The sequence below is a fragment of the Sphaerodactylus townsendi genome, linkage group LG05, assembly GCF_021028975.2.
Source record: "Sphaerodactylus townsendi isolate TG3544 linkage group LG05, MPM_Stown_v2.3, whole genome shotgun sequence".
NCBI lineage: Eukaryota > Metazoa > Chordata > Lepidosauria > Squamata > Sphaerodactylidae > Sphaerodactylus > Sphaerodactylus townsendi.
Genome location: NC_059429.1, coordinates 114,421,730 through 114,443,581, shown reverse-complemented (window position 1 = coordinate 114,443,581; position 21,852 = coordinate 114,421,730). Strand labels below are relative to the sequence as shown.

Below are 21,852 nucleotides of genomic sequence, written 5' to 3'. Positions count from 1 at the left end.
GGAAGGAAGGAAGGAAGGAAGGAAGGAAGGAAGGAAGGAAGGAAGGAAGGAAGGAAGGAATTTAGCTCCAAGCCCCACATTTTCCTTGACCTACAATTTTTGACTAACCTTCATTTGTTAAAGATCTTATGAATCTGTACCCAGCCAAGAATAACCATTTCTCTTGGATGTCATTTCTTTTAAACATATTTTAAGGAGTTATCCATCATCTATTAATTACTCACCTATTAATTAATCATCCTGCCCCTGTGTACGTGAGGCAGGTTGAATTCCTTTTACAATGTATCTCCAGATTGCAATTTTTTACCATATCCCACAACATTCTGCTTGGTTCTGATGACCTATTTTTCAGTAGCATCGCTTGATAACAAATTTTAGAATACAAATGGCAGAATTTCACATTCATGGTCTACATCAGAGGTCCTCAGTCTGGGGTTTCTAAAAGGTTTGCCCTATCCTAAGCAGAAGCCGTAGCTGGTCCCATTCATGGTTTCGGCTATCTGCAAGGGGCCCAATTAGGGCTACCCCCCATTTCCAGAATGACAACTGATCTCAAGACTTCAGAGATCAGCTCCCCTGCAGAAAATTGCAGCTTCCGGAATAAATTCTATACTATTCCATAAATGTTAGATGAAATACTTCCCAAACTTCCTCCTCCACAGGCATCACCACAGGTCTCCAGAAACTTCTTAGGTCAGAGCAGGCAACTCTATGATAGAACTCACAAGGGAGAAGCCAGATTATGATTGTAAGAGCAGCCACAGAACATTCTTCACACACAGTCTAAGCCTTCTGTCACAAAGTGTATTAAAGATTTACTTTTCTTCAGGTCCTTTAAATCGGATGTCATTCTTGCTCTTTTCCCTGCACATCACGTAGACTGTCCATTAGGTCTCTCTCTCTCTCACTCTCTCTCTCTCACACACACACACACCCAGCCCAACAGAGGAGAAGAGGAAGAGTTGGAATCAACATAATTTTCCAAAGTATAAATTTTGGTGAATCAATGCTCATTTCATCATATGCTGCGTTAAAGAAAGAGGTGAGTTGGCAACACTTCAAATGCTATTAAATAGCAGCCCTGCACAATCATCTTTCCCTCAGAAATTGTGCTGAAACATTTCAGAACAGTTTTTTCTGAGCCAAAAATGTTCCTGCATTGCAGGGGGTTGGACTTGATGGCCCTTGGGGGTCTCTTCCAACTCTGTGACTCTATGATTCTATAAGGGCATTATGCCTGTTTAACGTATCTGACACTTGTAGTCCAGATGGATATGAGTCTTCCAACTTGAATAGCTTTTATCTCTGCTTACACAGCTGAAGGGTCTTTAAAAAATGAGTACTTCTTGCTAATTTGCTGGATGACACATTATTTATTTATTTATTTATTTATTTATTGGTTCCACTTTTATACCGCCCTCCCCCAAAGGGCTCAGGGGGAGGGCGATATACGCTGTGATATACGCTGTGATATACGCTGATGGGGCAATAGAAGGAAGCACATAAACACAATCATCTAAGTAACCCTCAGGACTGATTTTGCAAACATCTACTTTTGTACTGTAGTCTGTGCAATAAATCTGTTAGCATCACTTAGGATACTGAAAAAAAGGAACAGTTTCAATGTAGAGCTGAACAAGCAGCTATTAGGGTTCATGCAGTGGAATGCACGCATGGACGTGGCCTACATTCAGGCAGTGAAAGAAATGCTCAAGCGCTGACTTGATTCTAAAAGCAAGGAACAGTAAATGTTCCTTTGTTGAAAATAAAGCGCCCAAAGTGTAAGTAAGCACAGCCACTAGGCAAGATGAAGTTGTTGTTTTAATATTTGTGACAGGGCTGAATGATGCGTCTTCATTTTACTTATTATGTTATTACTCATGTACAATTGTGGATATCTTGTACAGAAGGGCAATGTAATGTAATTTTCCCCTTCACTGAAGGAAATAAACCATTGACCTTCTTAAGAAAAAGAGGATGAGCTCTTTTCTTCTTTCAAGCCAAGAATATGTTAGATGAGTTTACAAATTAATGTCGACATGATGATATAACTACATTTTTAAATGTGACTTGAGTTTTGATTTCCATGAAACAAATGCATCCTTAAAGAAAAGAACTTAATTAAGTTCCTGGACAGCTAGAAACGCTTGATAGAGTGTCTTGACAAAACTGAAAAACATAAATTGATGACTAGTGGTTTGAAGGTTAAGGACTGTTAAAATACAGCGAATACCATTATAATAAAATAGTTCAGTAAAACCAAGAATTACTGTTCTGTCATATCTTGATGCCATTCCAAAACGTATCAATACAGCCTCCCATGTTAACAACTATCAAGGGGAGGAAAAGAGGATGATGCTAAAGATGCAATTTCATATTGATGCTTAATGGCCAAGTGCTGAATGTTTAGGATTTAAAGATTAATATTCAGTGCAGAAGAAACTGGAAGTCTCTGTGAAGTAAGTATTTTATAATGTGGTGAATTTTTGTCTTTGTGTATGTTTTGAATTTGGATTTTAAAGTAAAAATAATTTTTTATTGAAAAAATAAACAAATGTATCCTACCTCCTCAAATTGATTTGATGATTATGAACCATTATGGATGAAACGGAAGAAGAGTTGGTTTTTATATCCACTTTTCCTCTACTTTCAAGGAATCTCAAAGAGTCTTTTAATTGCCTTTCCTTCCCCTCACAACAGGCATCTTGTGAGTTATGTGGGGCTCAAATTGTTCTGAGAGAACTATGACTATTATAGCCCAAGGTCACCCAGCAGGCTTCTGGCCCCATCCAAAGAGGGGGTGAACCACCATTGGGAGTGGAACAGGGACATGCCAGTGGACTAGCCCTTGCTGGGGCATTTGCCCGGTAGGGGAGCAAATCTGAATATTCATGGCCACCACAGCCCTCCTTGGCAGTGGGACATGGTGCTGAATGTTGCACCAGTGTCCCTGTGCTCCAGCCGTCATAGTGGGGTGGTCCGGGGGCGTGACCAGGCCAGGAGCCAATGCTTCCAGCCATTATGCTGGTAGCCGGAGCTACAGATTTACATCACCTTTTCAGTGCACATAAGCTCAATAGGGGCTTTCTGGCGGCAGAGAAGCTTGTTTGTGTATTTAGCCTACCCAAGCCCCCTTGAAAGTGATGGGCTGGCACAGCTGCAGTGCCACATCCTGGTGCCCCACTGTTTGGATGGGGTTGCCCATGTGAGGAAACAAACTCAGTTCTCCAGATTAGAGTTCCCCACTCCTAACAACTACACCAACCTGGCTCCCCACCGTGGAATCTATGCTATCTTCAGTTCCATGAGTTTCTTTTCATTTAGTATTTTGTCAAGTGTATAAACCTGGTTTGGGTTCAAGTTCTTGCTATGCCCATTCTAAGGAGAAGAGAAAAGGCAGAAAGGGGGATACGAAATGCAATGCATCCCTTACACTGTTGAAGTATGACCGGGGAGACCTGAATTCATATGCCGATTTTGCCACGAACCTCATTGGGTGACACTGGGCCAGTCTTTTTCTCATTCAATCTAGCCTACATTACAAGAGCATTTTGAAAATAAAATGCGGGAGGGGATAAACATCAGACAAATAGCTTATGAGCACGAACATGTGTGCCATGAACATAGTGTGAAAAGAATATGTTATATGGATAAAAGATGTTAGTGGAATTCTAGGTTTTCTGATCAAGACTTCCTGGTAGGAAATTGTTGGAAGCCAAGTCTTCAGATTGGTTATTCTAGTTTGGTATGTGTCATACCAGGACACATACCAAAAATATGCTTGATTTGCATCCCATCTAGAATTTTCACAAGCAAAGGGGATCATTTTTGCAGTTCCCCCCTGCCATTCATGGGGACTCCTATCCAACAATCAATTACTGTGGCTGTGAGTTGGGGTAGAATTTTGCAGTTAATGAGCTTAGAGGCTTTTCTACCCAATGCCACCTATGCATTAAAAATGGTCTACTTTATTTTATTAGTTTTCTATGCCACCCTTTCTTTCACGGGCTCAGAGCGGCTTACAATATTGAACAACAAATGCAATGGGAGCTGCAATACGAGAAGGGCCGCTGTGTTAAGTCTATTGCAGAAAAACAATAGACTTAAGTCCAGTTGCAGCATTTATTTCTGAATGTGTCTTTGCGAGACTGAACTCACCCCTCCAGATACAATGGGAAGAGCGGGAAAATGCATCTGAATAAGTAAGCGCTAGCGAAATAAGATTTGCGGGTCTGCACTTTGCTGTGGAAAAACTAGGAAACTCCACGACTGACGTACTACATCTGCAGAGGTAGCAGATAGACGCCCACCCACGACGTCAGATTTTCTGGTTTGCTCTCTTACGCATGCGTAGTTAGGCTCCCATCATTCTCAATTACATTCTCAAACACCCCGCCCCGCTCCTGGCCCCTTCGTTATTATCTTTTCCTTGATCCTGGAAATCTAACATTTCTATTGAGACAACAGGACCAACCCAGTGAGGAAAAAAAAAGAAAAACAGGCTATTTAATAGGGCAGCCGTGCGTAAACCTATGGGCACTGCGCACGCGTAGTCTGCCTGGAAGAAGCCGGTGAAGGGGAAACCGACCCTCAGTAGTGCGCATGCGTCTTCGGCGCCAGGACTAGCCCAGGGGGGGAAAAAGGCAACCTAATAGAGAAGCCGTGCGTAAACGAGTGGGCACTGCGCACGCGTAGGATGCCTCGAAGAAGTCAGTGAAGAGGAATCCAGCGCTCAGGTATTGCGCATGCGTATTCCGCGCCAGGAAAAAGGCTGAAATTAAGACCGACTCCGTATTAGCTACTTCCGGTTGTCCATGCGAGGGGGGGGGGGAAGGAAAGAGAAGGATGCGCATCCGGGTTGTGGAGGATTTCCGGGCTGGCCAGTGGCGGTGGTTGGTGGTCTGCGGTCCTGGGTGGGAGACGACGAGGTACTCTGAGCGTCTCCCCGAGTCCCTGTCGTGAGTTGCTGAGAGAAGTCGATAGAGGCGGTGAGTGGGGGGTGCCTGTGGGAGGTGGGGGTGGAGTTACTGACCGAATAGAGGGTTTGTGTGTGTGTGGGTCTCCCAGGCGACCTTGCTGACACGGTGGGGGGCTTCTTGCAGGGGTCAGGGACAGCCTAACCGGCCTCAGCTTGGACGCTTTAGCGGTCACCCTCGTCAGCTGTTCCGTGGGGAGAAAAGGGCTCGAAGAATAACGTGGGAAGCCTCCCCCGCCAACTTGGCAGTGCGTTGGGCTCGGTTGTAGTTTGTACAGTGACTCAGTAGGTCTCCAGGATCGCTTTGTTATACTTACAAAAATCCACATTTTTAAATTTTTGTTTTTAAGCATTTATTTTGTATGTAGTGGTGACTGTCTGCAGTTCCATGATCACGTTGGTATGATACTCTCCACTCTGCTCTTGATAGAGACGAGCTCCAGACATCCTTTTTCTTGCATGCATGCTGTAGCTCTCGAATGGGATTGATGCAAAAGCAAATAGCGCTGTAGGCTGTGTGTTTTTAAATGTCTGTTGCTCTGAGGGCCCTCAGACCTGCTTGAAATTGAAGGACTGGGCAAATGTTCTGCTGTGATGTTTGAAAAGCTGTGCTCTGGGAGACGTGCTGTTTTCCAAACGAAAAAGGACTGTTATTCCTTTAGGTTTGAAGGATCAGCCCAGTTCTAATGATAGGCAGGTTGCTAGTCACAAGATGGAGTTACAGTTCCTGTGATATGAAAATCCTGCAAATTCACATGTGGGCAGCTTCTGAGGTCATGAAACCAAGGCAGGCCTGGTTTCATTCCCTACCTACTGCAGTATTCTATATTCTTTGCTGAGGCATTTGTAGGTTTAAGAAAAATAACCCGTGTTGAAACTCAACGAGAAACAAGTTGATTCATAATTGCTAAGTCAATGAGTGTCTCCAAAGTTTTCTACCTGTAGGTTCTTTTGAAGCTGCTTGCTGAATTTCTTCTCCTGTACTTGACAAACTACTTATCAGCCACCATCCTGATAACAGTGCTGTACTGTACTAGAGCAAAGAGATAAGGTTGAGGTTGGGGCAGGTGCTGTACTGTGTAAATTGGCCTCTGATATCTGAGAACTTTAAGTGTGACTCAGGGTGAGCTGCTATGAATTGAAAAAAATACACTTCACGATACTCAAATTTCTGGGCACAATGATACACAAATTTCTGTGTGTGGGGGGGGGGAGGGTTGGGAGGTCTTAAGCCAGTATGGTGTGGTGGTTAAGAGCAGGTGCACTCTAATCTGGAGAGCTGGGTTTGATTATCTGCTCTGCCACTTGAACTTTGGAGGCTTATCTGGTGAACTAGATTAGCTTGTGTACTCAAACACATGCCAGCTGGGTGACTTTGGGCTAATCACAGGTCTTCTGAGCTCTGTCAGCCCCACCCACCTCACAAGATGTTTGTTGTGGGGAGAGGAAGGGAAAGGAGTTTTTAAGCCCCTTTGATTCTCTTTACAGGAGAGAAAGGGGGGATATAAATCCAACTCTTCTCTTCTTAAGTACAAACTGAGTTTTTAAACTGAAGAAGCCCTATTCTGAACAGTTTAGTTTTGTTGACTCAGAGTTGTGGTATTTGCATAATGAAGATGTCAGCGAACTATTGGGTTGAAATTGTGTGCCTACTGATGGTAAATCGGAATTGAAATGAAAGAAGGATGGTAGTAGTATACATTTTTTATCTTTAGTCAAAGGACTTAGTTGATTCTTGGGAACTTCTCTGGCCTGGAATCTTAAACACTGCAACAGACCCCCTTCACTGCTGAGCATTTCAATCTGATCAGGTTTTATATGCGGTTGTGCTTTATTTGGAGCCGTATGTTGGTCAAGTGATTGATTTCTAACTTGTGGATTGATCGTAAACTAGGAGTTTTGGGCTTTGCTCAAGTAAGCCAGCCTTCAGTTTATTATTAGACAATAAAACACAAGATGTTCAGGGTAGCATTGAACACATTTAATGCACCTCATCCATTTTACTGACTTCTCAGGGAGTTTTTCAGGAAAGCAGAATGTGTTCTCATGCTGCAAGAAAAAGACATGGTCCTACTGAGGAAATAACCTGAGCGCACCTTAATCTTGGTTTTAGTTTATCTGGCCATCTAAGCCTGGAACAAAATCTCGTTGCCTTTTATTTGGCGTTTTCAAGAATGTTTTGGAGAATGTTGGCAAACTACTAGGAATATCTCCTGTTCTTTGAAGTGTAAAGGGTTTGTAACACTCCACAATTATGTCTGTAATCTTTTCAGATAGCTATCTTCATTAGAGGTGTGGCATTGTGACGGAGAAAGAGTGGCTTGTCTGAGGCTAACAGTGAGCTGTTGATAGAGGCAAGACTTGAGTCAGGGATCCTTGATCCTCCCTCTCTCTGTGGACGTTTCTGTTCGTGTTCTTTATTGATGAACACAGTCAGTTAGATGCTGCTCCTCTTGTTCGTCATTCCTTTCATATTTCTTTTTCTCTTATTTGATTGTGTAACTTCCTTTTAGGATATGTACCATAGCATCTGCTCAGATTTATTACCACGTGGAACAGGGTTAGTGGTTTTATGACATCAGTCAGTGTTCTTATTGTAAAAATTACAGTAGCGGAACTACTGAAACTGTCCTCTCTACAGCCCAAATTGAGGCACCTTGATTCAGAAGCAGGTCCAAGAATGTACACACATTCTTTGTAGTAAAACTTTTGAACTTGTATGCAGAAGCGTAGCTGGGCCAAACTGTGCCCGGTGCGCATTCTACATTTTCCAGCGCCACCCCCCCCCCCTTCCCACAGTCACCTTCGTTCCTTTCCTTTTTCTAGAACCTTTTCAGGCTGCAAAAACGGCCTGATGGGAACTATACTTCCCAGGAGACCTTGTGAGCCCCAAGGTCTCCTGGGAACTGTAGTTCCTCAGGCCGTTTCTACTGCGAACAAGCCTTTTGCAGCCGGAAAAAGTTCAAGAAAAAGGAAAGGAACTATGGTAAGTGTGGGAAGGGGGGCGCCGTGGTGAGAGTGGGGGAAAGAGGGAGGGGCCTGGGGGAGATTTTCTGCACCCCCAGGCATGCATGGCGCACCCCTATTCCCTTGTAGCTCCGCCACTGCTTGTATGTGTAGGATTGCAGACTTAGTTTTGGCTATTTGATTTCTAATAAGTAAAGAAGGGAATTTAGAGAGACAAGCTGCAGTGCCATAAGGGAAACTTGCATGTGCAACAAGGTTTCTCCGTCGTCAGCTCTGGAACTGAGCTGACAAGAGAGTTGCTTGAGTTCCCATCTACTGTAGCTGGCAGTGGGATCTTTTGTGAGCTTGATAGCTTGTACTTTCTCTTCAAATCCACATTTTGTGAAGCAGATTCCCCTGTGTTAAAGATTTGCTTCCAGTGGAGCTGTTTAAAAATGAAGTCCTCACAGCCTAGTGTAGAAACCTTTTTGGGAAAGTTACATAACTGAACCATGAAGTAGTTGGAAAATTATGTGTAATATTTCCTTCCCAAGTGCAATTTGGTTTTGAGGTTAATTCTGCTTGCCAGAATCCTTATCTATTAATGATGGTTATGATTTATTTATTGGCTGCATTTATACCCTGTCATTCTCCCCAGCGGGGGATTTAAAGCAGCTTGCATCATTCCCTTCTCCACGTGGCCACAGAAAGCTTCAGATAAACTGCCTAGCGTTCAGGATGGTTGGTTTCTCAGTAGGCATATGTTTCCAAAAGCAGATGAGGCTCAGATAAGTTCTGATGCTACTACAAAAGTGGGTAACGTCTGAGAGCTATCATTCTGAAATTTCTTTGGGAGTGCCTGGAGAGGAGAAGGATATTGCATGGCATATTTGAGGAACCTAGTAATCAGCAACTTTTTTTTTCTTATTCCAGGAAGCTGACATTGCCATCTTGTGTAATATCTACTGATCAACTTGCTCCAAAGTTAACTATGGAAGAAATGAGGTAGCCGCCCACGAGCGTGCTGAAATCCTACTTCAGATGGATACAAAATATAAAGAAGATGTATTTAGGAAGTATGTACAATTTCATGAATCCAAATTGGATACCTCTGAGAAGAAGCACCGCCCTGTTAGCGAGGAGTACCTGCAAGTGGCGGCTTCAGCCTTACTCTGCCTTCCCAAGATCGATCCCTTTTATAGATTCCGGTTGATAAAATTTTATGAGATAGCAGAACATTCTCTTCACTCCTTGAAATCTTCAAGTTTACGTTCCCTCCGGAATGCCTTTGGCATGCTGGAATCAGTTGGAGTTAATCTTTTCCTTTACCCTTGGAAGAAGGAATTCAAAAATATAAAGGTGAGGACACAAAAGCATATCTCTCTACCCTATTTTCTCTCTCTTTTTTTGTGCTCAGGATGATTTAGATCACATCGTGCTGGCAGGGGATGATGGGAACTGTAATCCATAACATCTGGAGGGCCACGAGTTTAACACCTGTGATTTAGATTGTAATGGGGAGGCTGATCGTGGATGTCAAGAAACTATTGAAAACTAAGTCAACTATTCACATACTTTAATACCAACATAAACCATAAAAGATAGAATTTAATTTTTGAAGCATTTGAAAATAATCTCATACTGGAGGATACCTTGGCTTTCAAAGGACTAATTATGTCCATTAAGATTGAATTAGTACTGGTATTTGGGGGTACTAGCTTGGCAATATTTTGCCAATATAGATTCCATAGCCCTGACTACTCCTGGTTTTTAGTAGCATTTTATTCTTGAAGAAAGCATGTGGTAGTTTAGACTGAGAGTGTGACTCAGCTGGAGTTGAGATTTGTCCTAAACCTTAATCAGTTCAGCTTTTTCTGTAGGCTTCAACTAGCTTATAGTTTGGGGGTTGCTGTTTTTTTTTTTTACAACTGCCTCCCTGTTCTGAATGATCTTCATTGTTTTTCCTTATCTTCTGTGGTTTACGTAGTGTAAAGAACACATTGAAAGTTCATAACTGTGGTATAGTGCGAGTGGGAATAAACAAACAAACCCATCCACCTGTTTGCTTGGAATGCTATATCTCTCAGGACAATTGGGAACTTTACATAATAAATTTATATACTGATTTTATAAACACCCCTCTCCAACTCTCGAAGTGATTTTGAAACATTAAAAATATTCAGTAATACCATTTGATATTAAGAGCCAGTTTAAAACTAATGTTCAGTGAAAAGGGTCCTAAAAAAAATAAAATAAAAGAGAAAACCCTGCAGGAGCAAGTGAACAATCCTTACATAACTGGGCATCTCATTCCAAACCATAAAGACACAACCAATCTGGCAAGGAGACCGTATTGTCCTCCTGAGCTTATACTGAGAGAGGCAGTCTGTCATTCAAATAAGTGGGTCCCAGGTCACTGAGGGCTTTACAAGTCAAAACCAGCAACTGGAATGGGAAACAAATTGGCAACCATCCCAGTTAATCCAGTGTTGCTGTTATCTGATCAGTCCTAGTGACATATTTGACTAAATATACTGCTGCATTCTGAACCAGTCATAATGTGTGTTGTCTTCAAGAACAACCCCATCTAGAGCATACTGTAATAGTCTAGAGTTGAGGAGTATAGATTAGTGTGGTCAGGTCAGCATTGTCAAAAAAGCTGGAGTGTTTGAAGCAACTATAATTTGGGGGAGGGGGGCAACCTCTCCTAGCAACAACATTGGTCTCCATCAACAGCCTTAGTTCCAGAGCACTCCAAGGCCCTTTATTGTCTCCACTAACATGAAATATATCCCTTCTACAGTTAACAACAAAATCTCTTCAAGCATGCTATTTTTCCTAGCCAGTATCGCCTCTATCTGAATTGCGCTTAGCTGTTTTGTCCATAGCTGCTCAGCTACGATACCCAGGGTAGCACCTAAAAATATGAGTTAGCAGCGTCAGCAACTTCTATAAATTTATCCACAGCTTGACACTCGAGTCCATTGTTAGACAACCTCACTACATGATTTCACATAGATATTAAAGAACATAGGGCAGTGGTGGCGAACCTTTGGCACTCCAGATGTTATAGACTACAATTCCCATCAGCCCCTGCCAGCATGGCCAATTGGAGTGCCAAAGGTTTGCATCTGGAGTGCCAAAGGTTTACCACCACTGACATAGGGGAAAGAACAGACTCCCGGGGCATCACACATACATTGCCTCGCAACAGACAGCCTTTGAATTCCCATTTGCTATTCTTGTCTTCACTCAAAAAAATGCTCTTAAAATAGAGCAGTTCCTTCACAGTTGTAGACATGTTCCCACCTGTCCTGGTAATGCTTACAAGTAAATAATAGAAATGAAAGTAGAATTGGATTGTTCATGGAAATAGGTGTTTCTTGAGAGTCAAGTACTTGTCAGTCTCAGTTGTCATACCTCAAGGCTCATGTTGTTTGTAAATATGCACCACTAAATGGTAGGAAGGAGAAATTTAGAATGTTATTTGGTTGCATTGAGGAGTTACTGATAAGTTTATGAAAACTCCTACTTGTTTTTTCCCCAGCAAAATAGCACTTTATTGCCCCATGGACGAATTGTTGGTGGAAGTGCTGCGGACATATGCCAGCAGATTTGCCCTTCCTGGGGCACTTGCCCTGGCAGAGGGGTGGATCCGCTGGTGGTCAATTGTTGCGGCCAGCCAAAATGGCCAGATGTGGCAACGTTTGCCCTGCCAGTGCTCCTGTGCCCCTGTTGCTTATGCCAGTGTTGCAGAGCAAGGCTGGCCAGGGCGGAGTTGAAGATAGTTGACTTCCACTCCCACTTCACCGCTGAAACCGTGGCACCTGACTGCTTTCTGGTGGCGTTCGTCCATGGGAGCCCTATGGAGGGATTTCCAGTGGCAGAGATTTGTTTGCCTTTTTGGATCCCTGTACCACCTGAAAGCCTTCCTGGGAATGGCGGTGCTGTGTTTGGATGGGGCTGTACCATTGCTGAATGTAGTTCTGTTTCTTGCCTGAATCCTTGGCATTGAAAGCTTGTGGGTGTGTGCGCCACTAAGGAGGGGAAAGCTGAAGTGCAGTTATTGTCTGATCATTAGTGTGCTGGAATAATCCTTCAGAACAGTCCTGAGCAGAGCAATACCCTTCAAAGTCTGTTCAAATCAGTGGGCTTAGAAAGGTGCATCTACTTCACCTTGCAGTTTTGGCACTGGCCAACACAATACTGTTCTTCAAAAACATGAAAACTCTATATGGCCCTAGAAAAAAATAGGTAAAACTATTGCTCTGGTTATATCCCACCTTTTCCCCCCAATTGGAGACCCCAAATGCCTAACATTTGTTCTCCTCAAATACCACAGCTAATGCTAAATTATTTTTATAAGCTTAAAATTGGGGTTTGAACATTGCAAAAAAATTTCTCTCAATCTCAGCTTCCTCCCTTCAAGACACTTCACAATATTAAAGGCTGTCAGTGACTTTTACAAAAGCGTTGACACCAAAACTTGAATACGATTAAAATGTCACTGGCTGTGGTTTTAACAAAAAACATGCTGGTTTTTGTACTTATCCCACCATCCTGATACTCCCACATCTTTTCAGGTGCCAGGATCTCCAGCTGTCCCTGCCCACTAATCCTTCCCTAAAATAAAATGCTAATTCTTCCCTAAAATACATTTTATGGCCATGGATAATACTACTTGCTTCAGAAAGAACAAGCAGACAAGACATATTGGGAAGAACAAAAGTGGCATTCCGTGCTTGCACTTCATCTTTTGACGCAAGCATTAAGACCCAGTAGTGTTCAATTCCGTGAGTACCGCAGAACATAATTGAAAATGCTGGGGGGAAGAATTAGGACTAATTTCTTCACGCAACGTGTGATTGGTGTTTGGAATATGCTGCCACAGGTGAGGGCCACTAACCTGGATAGCTTTAAAAAGGGCTTGGACAGATTTATGAAGGAGAAGTCATTGTATGGCTTCCAATCTTGATCCTCCTTGATCTGAGATTGCAAATGCCTTAGCAGACCAGGTGCTCGGGAGCAGCAGCAGCAGCAGAAGACCATTGCTTTCACATCCTGCATGTGAGCTCCCAAAGGCACCTGGTGGGCCACTGTGAGTAGCAGAGTGCTGGACTAGTTGGACTCTGGTCTGATCCAGCAGGCTTGTTCTTATGTTCTTATGTCATTATTTAGTTGAAAGCTGAGATTGTAATCTTTCCCTTTCTCTCTCATCTTCAGACCTACACAGGGCCTTTTGTTTATTACGTGAAGTCTACGATACTTGATGAGGATATAAGGCAGATCCTGCACTCCATGGGATACGTCCAGGAACTTGGAACAGTTTATAAGCTCAAAGACCTAGTAGATACCCTGCAGGTGAAGTTGGTATCGTTTGAACTGTACTTGGCCAAAGTAGAGTGTGAACAGTTGATAGAAATTCATTTGCAAGTGAAGGATAAAGGATATTCAGAGCTCGACATTATAAATGAGCGTAAAAATAGCAGCGACGATGTTCGAGGCTGCTCAGATGCCTTGAAGCGCCGGGCGGAATGCAAAGAGAGCCTGAACACTTCTATGTCACGGATGGTACTTCAAAAATCTGCTAGTGAGCGGGGCTCTAAAGATTACTTCAAACCCAAAGTTACCAAACCTTCTAAATCGGTGGATGCATATGATAGTTACTTGGAAAATAAAAAGCCTCCTTTGATGACTTCTTTAAGTCTCAGAAAAGAACCCATTTTGGTCGATACCGAAGACGATATCAAAGATGAAATCATTCGCCCGTCGCCCTTTCTCCTTGCTATGTCGACATCTCCCCATGGATGTTCTGATGAATATTTGCCAGTCTCATCCCATTCCAATGGCGTATTAAGAACGGGTGTTCCATATAGTACTTACTATTCCCCTCAAGACGATTTAGATTTATATACTGACCCAGATTCTAGGAGCATGCTAAACTTCAAGAGACAGGAGACAGCTAAACCGGACGTGTGGCTGCTGAGGAACGACGCCAACCCGAACTACCACAAACGCACGCATCTAGCCAAAGAGACCACTCCCCTTAAGTGCCAAAGCTGTGGATTATCTTGCGGCGCCTCCGTTTGCCAAAAGTGTGACAGTTTGCTCATCTGTAGGCAGGAGTATCCCGCAATAAAGCAGAGCAGCTATTCGCTCAAAACTCTTTCCGGCGAGGGCATGTCGTCGGGGTCTGCGACACGGGAAAAGCCCCAGTACATGTTGCAGACTCAAGAGCGAGGCCCTCAGTTCCCTTCCAAATCCAAGCCTTCAGGCTCTTCCCGCTGCGGCTTTTGCAACCGGTCGGGAGCAGCGAACACATGCACTTTCTGTTCAAAGGTCTCCTGCGACACTTGCCTCAGTGCTTACTATTACGATCCCTGCTGTCGCAAGAGTGAGCTGCACCGGTTCTTGCCAAACAATCAGTTAAACTATAAATCCAACCAGCTGTCCCACCTGGTTTATAGATAAGATTCTTTTTTTTTTTGAAATTATATATATATATATATATATATATATAGGGACAAAAGGGCTAAAAATACAAAACATGCTGATGTTGCTGGTAAGAAGCACCACCCTACCGACCTCTTGTTAGGAGAAAAGGAAAAGTAGGATATGCCCTAGTTTTAGACGAACGCATCTCAGCATTGGCGCCGGTTCTTGACGTGGCTTCACAGAACGTTGTCTAAGGAATTGTTGCCGCTGCTACTCTTTTAGGTGACTTGCAACTGAATGCTGCTCTTTTTCCATGTTGACCGGGAAGAGGAGCACTGGGTTTTTCTTTTCCTTTTCAGGAATAGGCAGGCGTTGCACTCCAGTTTTTGTTTCCTTAAAGAGACATCGTGCATCTGTGTTGCATTGCTGTTGCTGCCTCATCCACATAACCCAGCATCACAGCAGTAACTAAAGGTGACAACTAAGAACAGTGTGTTGTGAAATTGACTGTTTGGGCAGTTTGCACAAAATGTTCATCAACAGCTGCCGAAAAAGATAAACGTGTGTGTGTGTTGGGGTGGGTGGGTGTTATATTAAAAGAGTTTAGATGTATTTCCTGATCTTTGCAAGGCAGATTTCTGTGGGAATCTCATCATCTCGTCTTCTCCATCCCATTTTCCAAGATACCATATCAAATCAAAATGGAAACTGAGCATTTAAGTGTTGCCAATGCACTCCTCTTGTCTTTACTGTTTTTAAACAAGTGAATCTGTGTATGTTGCATTATGCCTGTCCTGACAGATTTTTTGCCCTCTGTTACATGTGTACCAAATCCTATTCTTTCTATTGTAAATAGATGATTTGGAAGCAGTTTATATTTTAATAAATATGCAGAATGTTGTGTTTTTCTAACAGAAAAATGCTGAAGTCCTGTAACTAAAGTCTCTGGGTTATTTCTTCAGGTAACATTTTTCCCTGTCGGTCCTGTGTGTCCCCTACATCTTTTAAACACTGCTGTTGTAGACTGATGTCTCTTGAAACCCATTTTTCTCCCTTTTGCTGCTTTCAATTGGTTTGAAATTCTGTTCCTGGTAACAAGCAGTTTTACTCCAGCCCTTACACGCACAAACCAAACTCTTGCAAAGCAGTACTGAATTGTGCCAAAGCAAGGAATAGAAGAGTGGGACATACACTCCTGTTTGTAGAAGTGTGGGTCATACACACCTGTTGACTCTTGTTCATTCTTGTGGGGAGGAGTTAGTGTAAAATGCATACTCAAGTCTGCAGCATTGTTTTGAAGATTGGTGATGAATTCATTGTAATGAAGATTTAAAAAGGGGTTGTGCCATTCCCAAGCTTGTAAAAATTTTCACCTGTGGAGATGAATCTGCGTATTGAATTTGGGTTCATGCTGTCTGTCTCCTCTTTACAATTTATCCCTAAACTCAGATGGTTATGCCACTTGGTTGAACTTTGAACTTTGTATCAGGTTTACACTTTCGACCCTAAAACTGTACATTTTATGAGCATGGTTGTAGATTTTAGGACTGAAAATCATTGTCTTTTCACCCTTTTTGTGGCAAACAAACGTAAATGGTTATTTTTTTAAGTGTGTTTTTTGCGGGGAGCGGGAGGGGAAGAGTCTGGCGAGGGGGCAGGATTAGACACATGATGGTTTAATGAGCATTGTAAATTTGCTGAAATGCTTTGGCTGCAGATGAGTATCAAATGTACAGTTTCAAAAATGAGTTTTATGGAATGCTAATACCAAGCAAACTAATACCAAGAAGGTACATGACCAGGAATAGTATAAATAAGATGATTGCTATGGCACATTATTATTTTTTCTTTACAAGAAGGTATTACCTCGCTGACCAGGAAGTTTAAGGGAAATGGTTGCGCAAGCAAACGAATCAGATTTTTTAAAAAGCTTAGGAGGATTCTTTTTTTATAAATATATTGGTATACTTGTACATAAAAGAGATGTATATATTGCCAAATTTAAAATAATTTTACTATTTCTAAAACAGGTTGTAGAGTTCCTTTTTTGATGCGTTCTGTTTCTGTTGAACCTCAAAAGCATCATGCCTGTCTTTCTTTGGCTGCTATACTGTGTAGCTACTAGCTCTCTCTTCTTCCAGTTCCATATTGCTACTCACTTGACACTAAATGAACAAAAACTGTGATGCCACGTAATTTATACGGTGAACATAGCAGGGACTAATTATATTGCTTTTTAAAAAAGGAAGCACTCCTGTGTACATATCTGTCATGGAATTCCTGTAGTACAGAACAGTGTTAAATTGCAAGTGATACCATGCTATATATTTTTATGTGTATCTGACTGTATGAAGTTGCTGTGATCAAGACAGTAAAATATATGCTAATTTAAAATGCAGCTGTTTGGCATCTGATTTGTTAAGTACCTGAATGGCTATCTTTGAACCATTTAAATTCTTCCTCCTCAGAGTTTACCTTGGGTAGCAGGCAGGGGCAAAAACACACTTGATTGGAATATTCACAGGGTCCATATAGTCTACAATAGCCAGCGGTTCAGTCCTTATGCTTGTCTTTAATGATTCTTCGGAACTTTTTCTGACTATGCCAATAAAGGCTTATGTATGTAATGATTCTTCGGAGGATAGGTCTGCCATTTTACATTTTGGAAACTAAAGGAAAAGATAGGTGGGCCCTTGGTAGCTTAGAACCACTCTTCACATTGTAAGGTCTTTCTGTTTGTAGGGGAGGATGTGAGGGCATTGTATCAGAGGTGTGGTGGGAGTCTCATTCCAGATACACACACTGGCCCTGTTTTGCTTGTGACCTTAGCAGCTTCTCCCACACATTTACACATCATGAGACTGGCCCACGGAGCCCCAGTTGCCTCTGTTTCAGTCACATGATTACATGTACTCTTCACACTGGTGCCATTTGAGGACATAAAAACAACAAATGGGGAGAGGCTGAAGTCACTTCTAAGTGTGTGCTGCGGATGCGAGCAGAAAACAGCTGGTGTGCAACTGAGAGGCACAAAACGTCTGCTTTATGTCTAAAGCAAAGTCCCAGTGCCATCCCTACTAAACACTGAACACTGTAATGCCAATCAGCCCTCAGTCACTGTGGAGGGGAGTTTAGAATCTAGGACTAGGTAATCTGGTTCAAGATGACTCACAGTGGTTCTCAACCTTCCTAATGCTGCAACCCTTTAACACAGTTCCTCATGTTGTGGTGACCCCCAACCCTAACGTTTATCCATTTTACAGATGGAGATCACTGATGCAGAGAGTCTTAGGTGACCCCTGTGAAAGGGTCGTTTGACCCCCAAAGGGGTAGTGACTCACAGGTTGAGAACCACTGCTAGCCACTGTTTGACAATATTCAGTTACCCTACCCTATCCAAAAGCTGTACCCCTGCTTATGAGAAGGCAACTTCTGGATTTAAACTCTGTTTTATAAAATGTTGTAGGTGGAAGAAGCAAGGATGTGCCCATGCTGTAGTGTTTTGAACATGCTGTAGTGTTTTAAAACAGTCTGACTGGTCTTAATGTCTGATGCTGCTTTTCCCCTAGCAGTCCAGTACTGGGCGTGTTGCAAACCTGTAACTGAGCAGAGTTGTCACAAAATGAGAGAGGCTGTGACATATTATACAGACCCGTGGCAAGTTAAAAAACAGTCACAATGTTAGAGGCAGGTTTCCTCTTCCTGGTCATGAGCTGAAGTATGTTGTGTAACAGTTTAAGTATGGATTTGGTGTGCTAATCCTGCCTCAAACGGGTGCTGGCATAAGGCAAGTGGGTGGAGCTGATTAAAGCTAGTATTAGTCCTTTTCTAGGCGTCTCTCTGTGTGTGTTTATTCTCTCTGTCTATATATCTACATCCACTCCTACATTTCTTTGTCGCTAAAAGCTGGATTCTGTAACCTGCACATGTTTTGCAAATCTGCATGCTAACATCTACTGCACCTGGACAACAGACAGTAAGCTATGCAGAACTCTGGAATCCTTGCAGTTCTGCTGAAGACCCCTCTCTTGTTAAATATCTGATCCCAATCCTGCAAAACTCATCTTTGTAGTAATAAGGACTAAAAAATTAATGTATTGTCGAAGGCTTTCACGGCCAGATTCAACAGGTTGTGGTGGGTTTTCCGGGCTGTGTGGCTGTGGTCTGGTGGATCTTGTTCCTAATGTTTCGCCTGCATCTGTGGCTGGCATCTTCAGAGGTGTATCACAGAGGGAAGTAACAGCCGTTAGAAACAAGATCCACCAGACCACAGCCACACAGCCTGGAAAACCCACCACAACCAACTAAAAACTTACTTTACAGAAGGGCTGGACACAGTGTTTTAAAATATTTAAAATATAATTTGTACATAGTATAGCCCTTGCTATGATAGTCCCACCACCAAATTCCTCCTAGCACTGGAAAATACTGACTTGGTGTAGATAGTGGTAAAGAGCTGCACTTTTTAATTTTGTTGTGTTATCAAGTCGCAGCAGATTTCTAATTACCTTTTGGTCTTTTCAAGGCAGGTAAGAGAGGGCCACAAGAGCCAAGCGCTGCCTCAGTCCTTCCCTCCTTCTTATGACTTGCCTAAATTCACAAAATCACCATTGCTAACAAATGGCCATCATGTAGCCTGTTGGAATCACTTTCCCTTAGCCCTGGGTGACCCCATTGTGATGCCTTGGAATTAAATGGGCGATGCTTCAGATATGGCTTTTGGAGATACCTCCCACCGTCCAGTACCAGAGACATCAGTTGCAGGGGAGCACAGGTAGAGAATGCTGTTGTAGTCATCCAACTTGTGGCTTTCCTAGAGGCAGCAGCTGGTTAGCTGTTGTGTGAACACCATACTAGACTTGATGGTCATTTAGTCAAATCCAGCATTGCTTGGAAGATGGTGAGCAATGGGTGGGGTGGAGATCAGATTTTCTTACCCCAGTGCTTTGTACCTGCAGAGCCTTTCCACCAGCCTGGCACCTTGCTGGTAGGGCTGCCAGCTCTGGTTTGGGAAATTTTGGAGAGTGGATGGAAGGGGGATTGAGCATAAGAAGGGGGGGGGGTTGGGAAGGGAAGAGACCTCAGTGGGACATAATGTCATAGTGTACCACCTACCACAGCAGCAATTTTCTCCAGGCAAACTGATCTCTTTTACCTGGAACACACCTGTAATCCCAGGAGACCAGCGAACACCCAGAGACTGGCCATCCTACTCATTGGAGAGGGATAAAACTGGTGGGAGAAGACTGCCAGAGAAAAGCATTGGGTGAAAAGTCTTTGGAATTTACTTTCCAACTGCTGCTTTTTCACTTGAAATTAACCCAGCTTTTAAAAATAGGTCTCTGTGTAAACAGCTGTCAAGTTGCAGCAGACTTACAGCAATCCTCTTGGGTTTTCAAGGCAAGCGACTAACAGAGATGGTTTGCCATTTCCTGCCTCTACATAATGCTTTGCTTCTGAGAGCTGCAGAAATCAGGCTGACCTCGGCCGGGTCAGGACTTTTAAATAAGTGCTTTGATATAAATTGTTGTTCTAAATTATTATCCTGCCACAGGGGGTACCTCTGCCATGAAATATTTTAGGCAGACTGTTTTGCTGTATTCTACAGCTCCGATTTTATCACATGTTGGCTTTAGGTAGAGTTTTTCTCTGGAAAGGTGGCTTGTCTTGCCATTTCTCAGATTGAAGTATCACATTTTTAGCATGACTCAAGTTTGTAATAAAATGCCTTTTTGCATGAAGTGCCAAGCTGTTGGGTTTTTTTGAAGTATAAATATTGTATCATCAGTACACTTGAGAGAAATTCTTCCATTCTGTTTGCTGTCAAATATATCTAGATTACAAGCCCCACTTCTATGAGTAATCTAAATGAGCTCTTTGCCAGTGGCACACGGCAGCCAAAAGTCCTAATAAATAGACTGCTAATATCAGCATACTCCTGCAAGCCGTTTAAACACACACGTTGCCAGCTTAAGTGACTCAGTGCAGTCATGTTGGTTATGTTTAATAGCATCGGTCTGCGTGTTTTCGGGGGAAATAAGTGTTGTGTAACATAAGACTGAGTCTTGAGTAATATTCCAACATCCACTTCATGTTGTAGGTTACCAGAACCTGGAACAATTCCAGCGAGGATAGTCAACCTCCAGGTGGTAGCTGAAGGACTCCTATAATTCTGACTGCTCTCCAGGCTATAGAGATAAGTTGTCCTGGAGAAAACGGCTGATCTGAATAGTAAACTGTATGGCATTATACCCAGCGGAGGTCCCTCAACTTTTCAAACATCACCCTCTCCAGACCCCAAATCTCCAGGAATTTCTAACCTGGAGTTGGCAACTCCAGTTCCAGCCCAGGTTTTATCCATGGCTCAAGGTAAGCTGGCTAGACGAGTTGCTATGAAGGAGCCCTTGTGTTATTTTATTTATTTATTACAAATAAAGTTATATTCTGTTTACCCATCAGACCCTCAGATGTTCCTAATTGCTGCATTCTACATCTTAAGCCAGGAAGCTTAGCTTCAAATTTCAAGTCTACATGACCTTGTTCGGTTGGTAGACTTCAACACTTTCAGACCTGGACTTCCCTTTAAGCCAGTTCACAATAGTTCTGTAGCATGCAGCACTCTCCAACTGAAGTTAAAAACTTTGTTATGGCTATACTGCCCATACGTGGGTCTTGACTTTCCAGTTGACTCATGAGGAGAAGCAGAGGTGGGATCCAGCAGGTTCTCACAGGTTCCCAAGAGTAGGTTACTAATTATTTGCGTGTGCCAAGAGGGGGTTACTAATTGGTGATTTTGCCACATGATTTTTGCCTTAGTTACACCCCTCCTCTCAGCAGTAGCGCGCAGAACTTGAAGCACTCTAGCAGGAGGTGCACCGGCGTGCGTGGCAGCCTGCGCTTGCGTGCACTTGTTTCCCACCCAAGGACCGGCGCAGCGGCTACGTCCTTGCCACAGCCCCGCCCAGGAATGCCCCATCCCCGTAATGCCCGGCCATGCCCCCGTCGTGCCCCGCCCAGCCCCATTGGCACTACGCCACAGTTTGAATCCCACCACCATGGGAACCTGTTACTAAAAATTTTGGATCCCACCACCGAAGAGAAGCAACAGACAGCCTAGTGTGTTGTTGATTGGGAGTGACTTGAATGATCTCATATTCAGTGCAGAGAGGCTTAAGCGGGCTCTTTTAATCCACTCTATACTTATACACTGAAGGGGGAAGAAATTAATACTACTCAGAAGCTGAGTGGAAAACCCCACAGCAGTGAATCACAGAGAGATGCAACACACTTCTCTACAGTTAAGTATGTTTCCCCCCTGGGACCTGTCTTTAATAACCTCACTTCTTCCTGCACAGTGTTTGGGAAATGTCTACTGTAGCCAATTTGGTTTGTGGGTCAAGGGAAACGGCTGAGGCTGAAGGGAACCTCAGAAGAACCAGCTAGCTGAAGGAGACAGAATAAGCAGAGTTATATGAATTTACTTAGTTGACGTTTAT

General features: G+C 43.0%; 1 protein-coding gene across 1 annotated transcript; it reads left to right on the top strand.

Annotated features, from left to right (window-relative positions):
• Positions 1-4,863: 4,863 nt before the first annotated feature.
• SPATA2 (spermatogenesis associated 2) lies at positions 4,864-16,750 on the top strand. Its single transcript, XM_048497264.1, has 3 exons — positions 4,864-4,988; positions 8,855-9,280; positions 13,145-16,750. The coding sequence occupies exons 2-3, from the start codon at positions 8,963-8,965 to the stop codon at positions 14,390-14,392; spliced, it is 1,566 nt and encodes a 521-aa protein (XP_048353221.1). The 5' UTR covers positions 4,864-4,988; positions 8,855-8,962; the 3' UTR covers positions 14,393-16,750.
• The last annotated feature ends 5,102 nt before the right edge of the window (positions 16,751-21,852 follow it).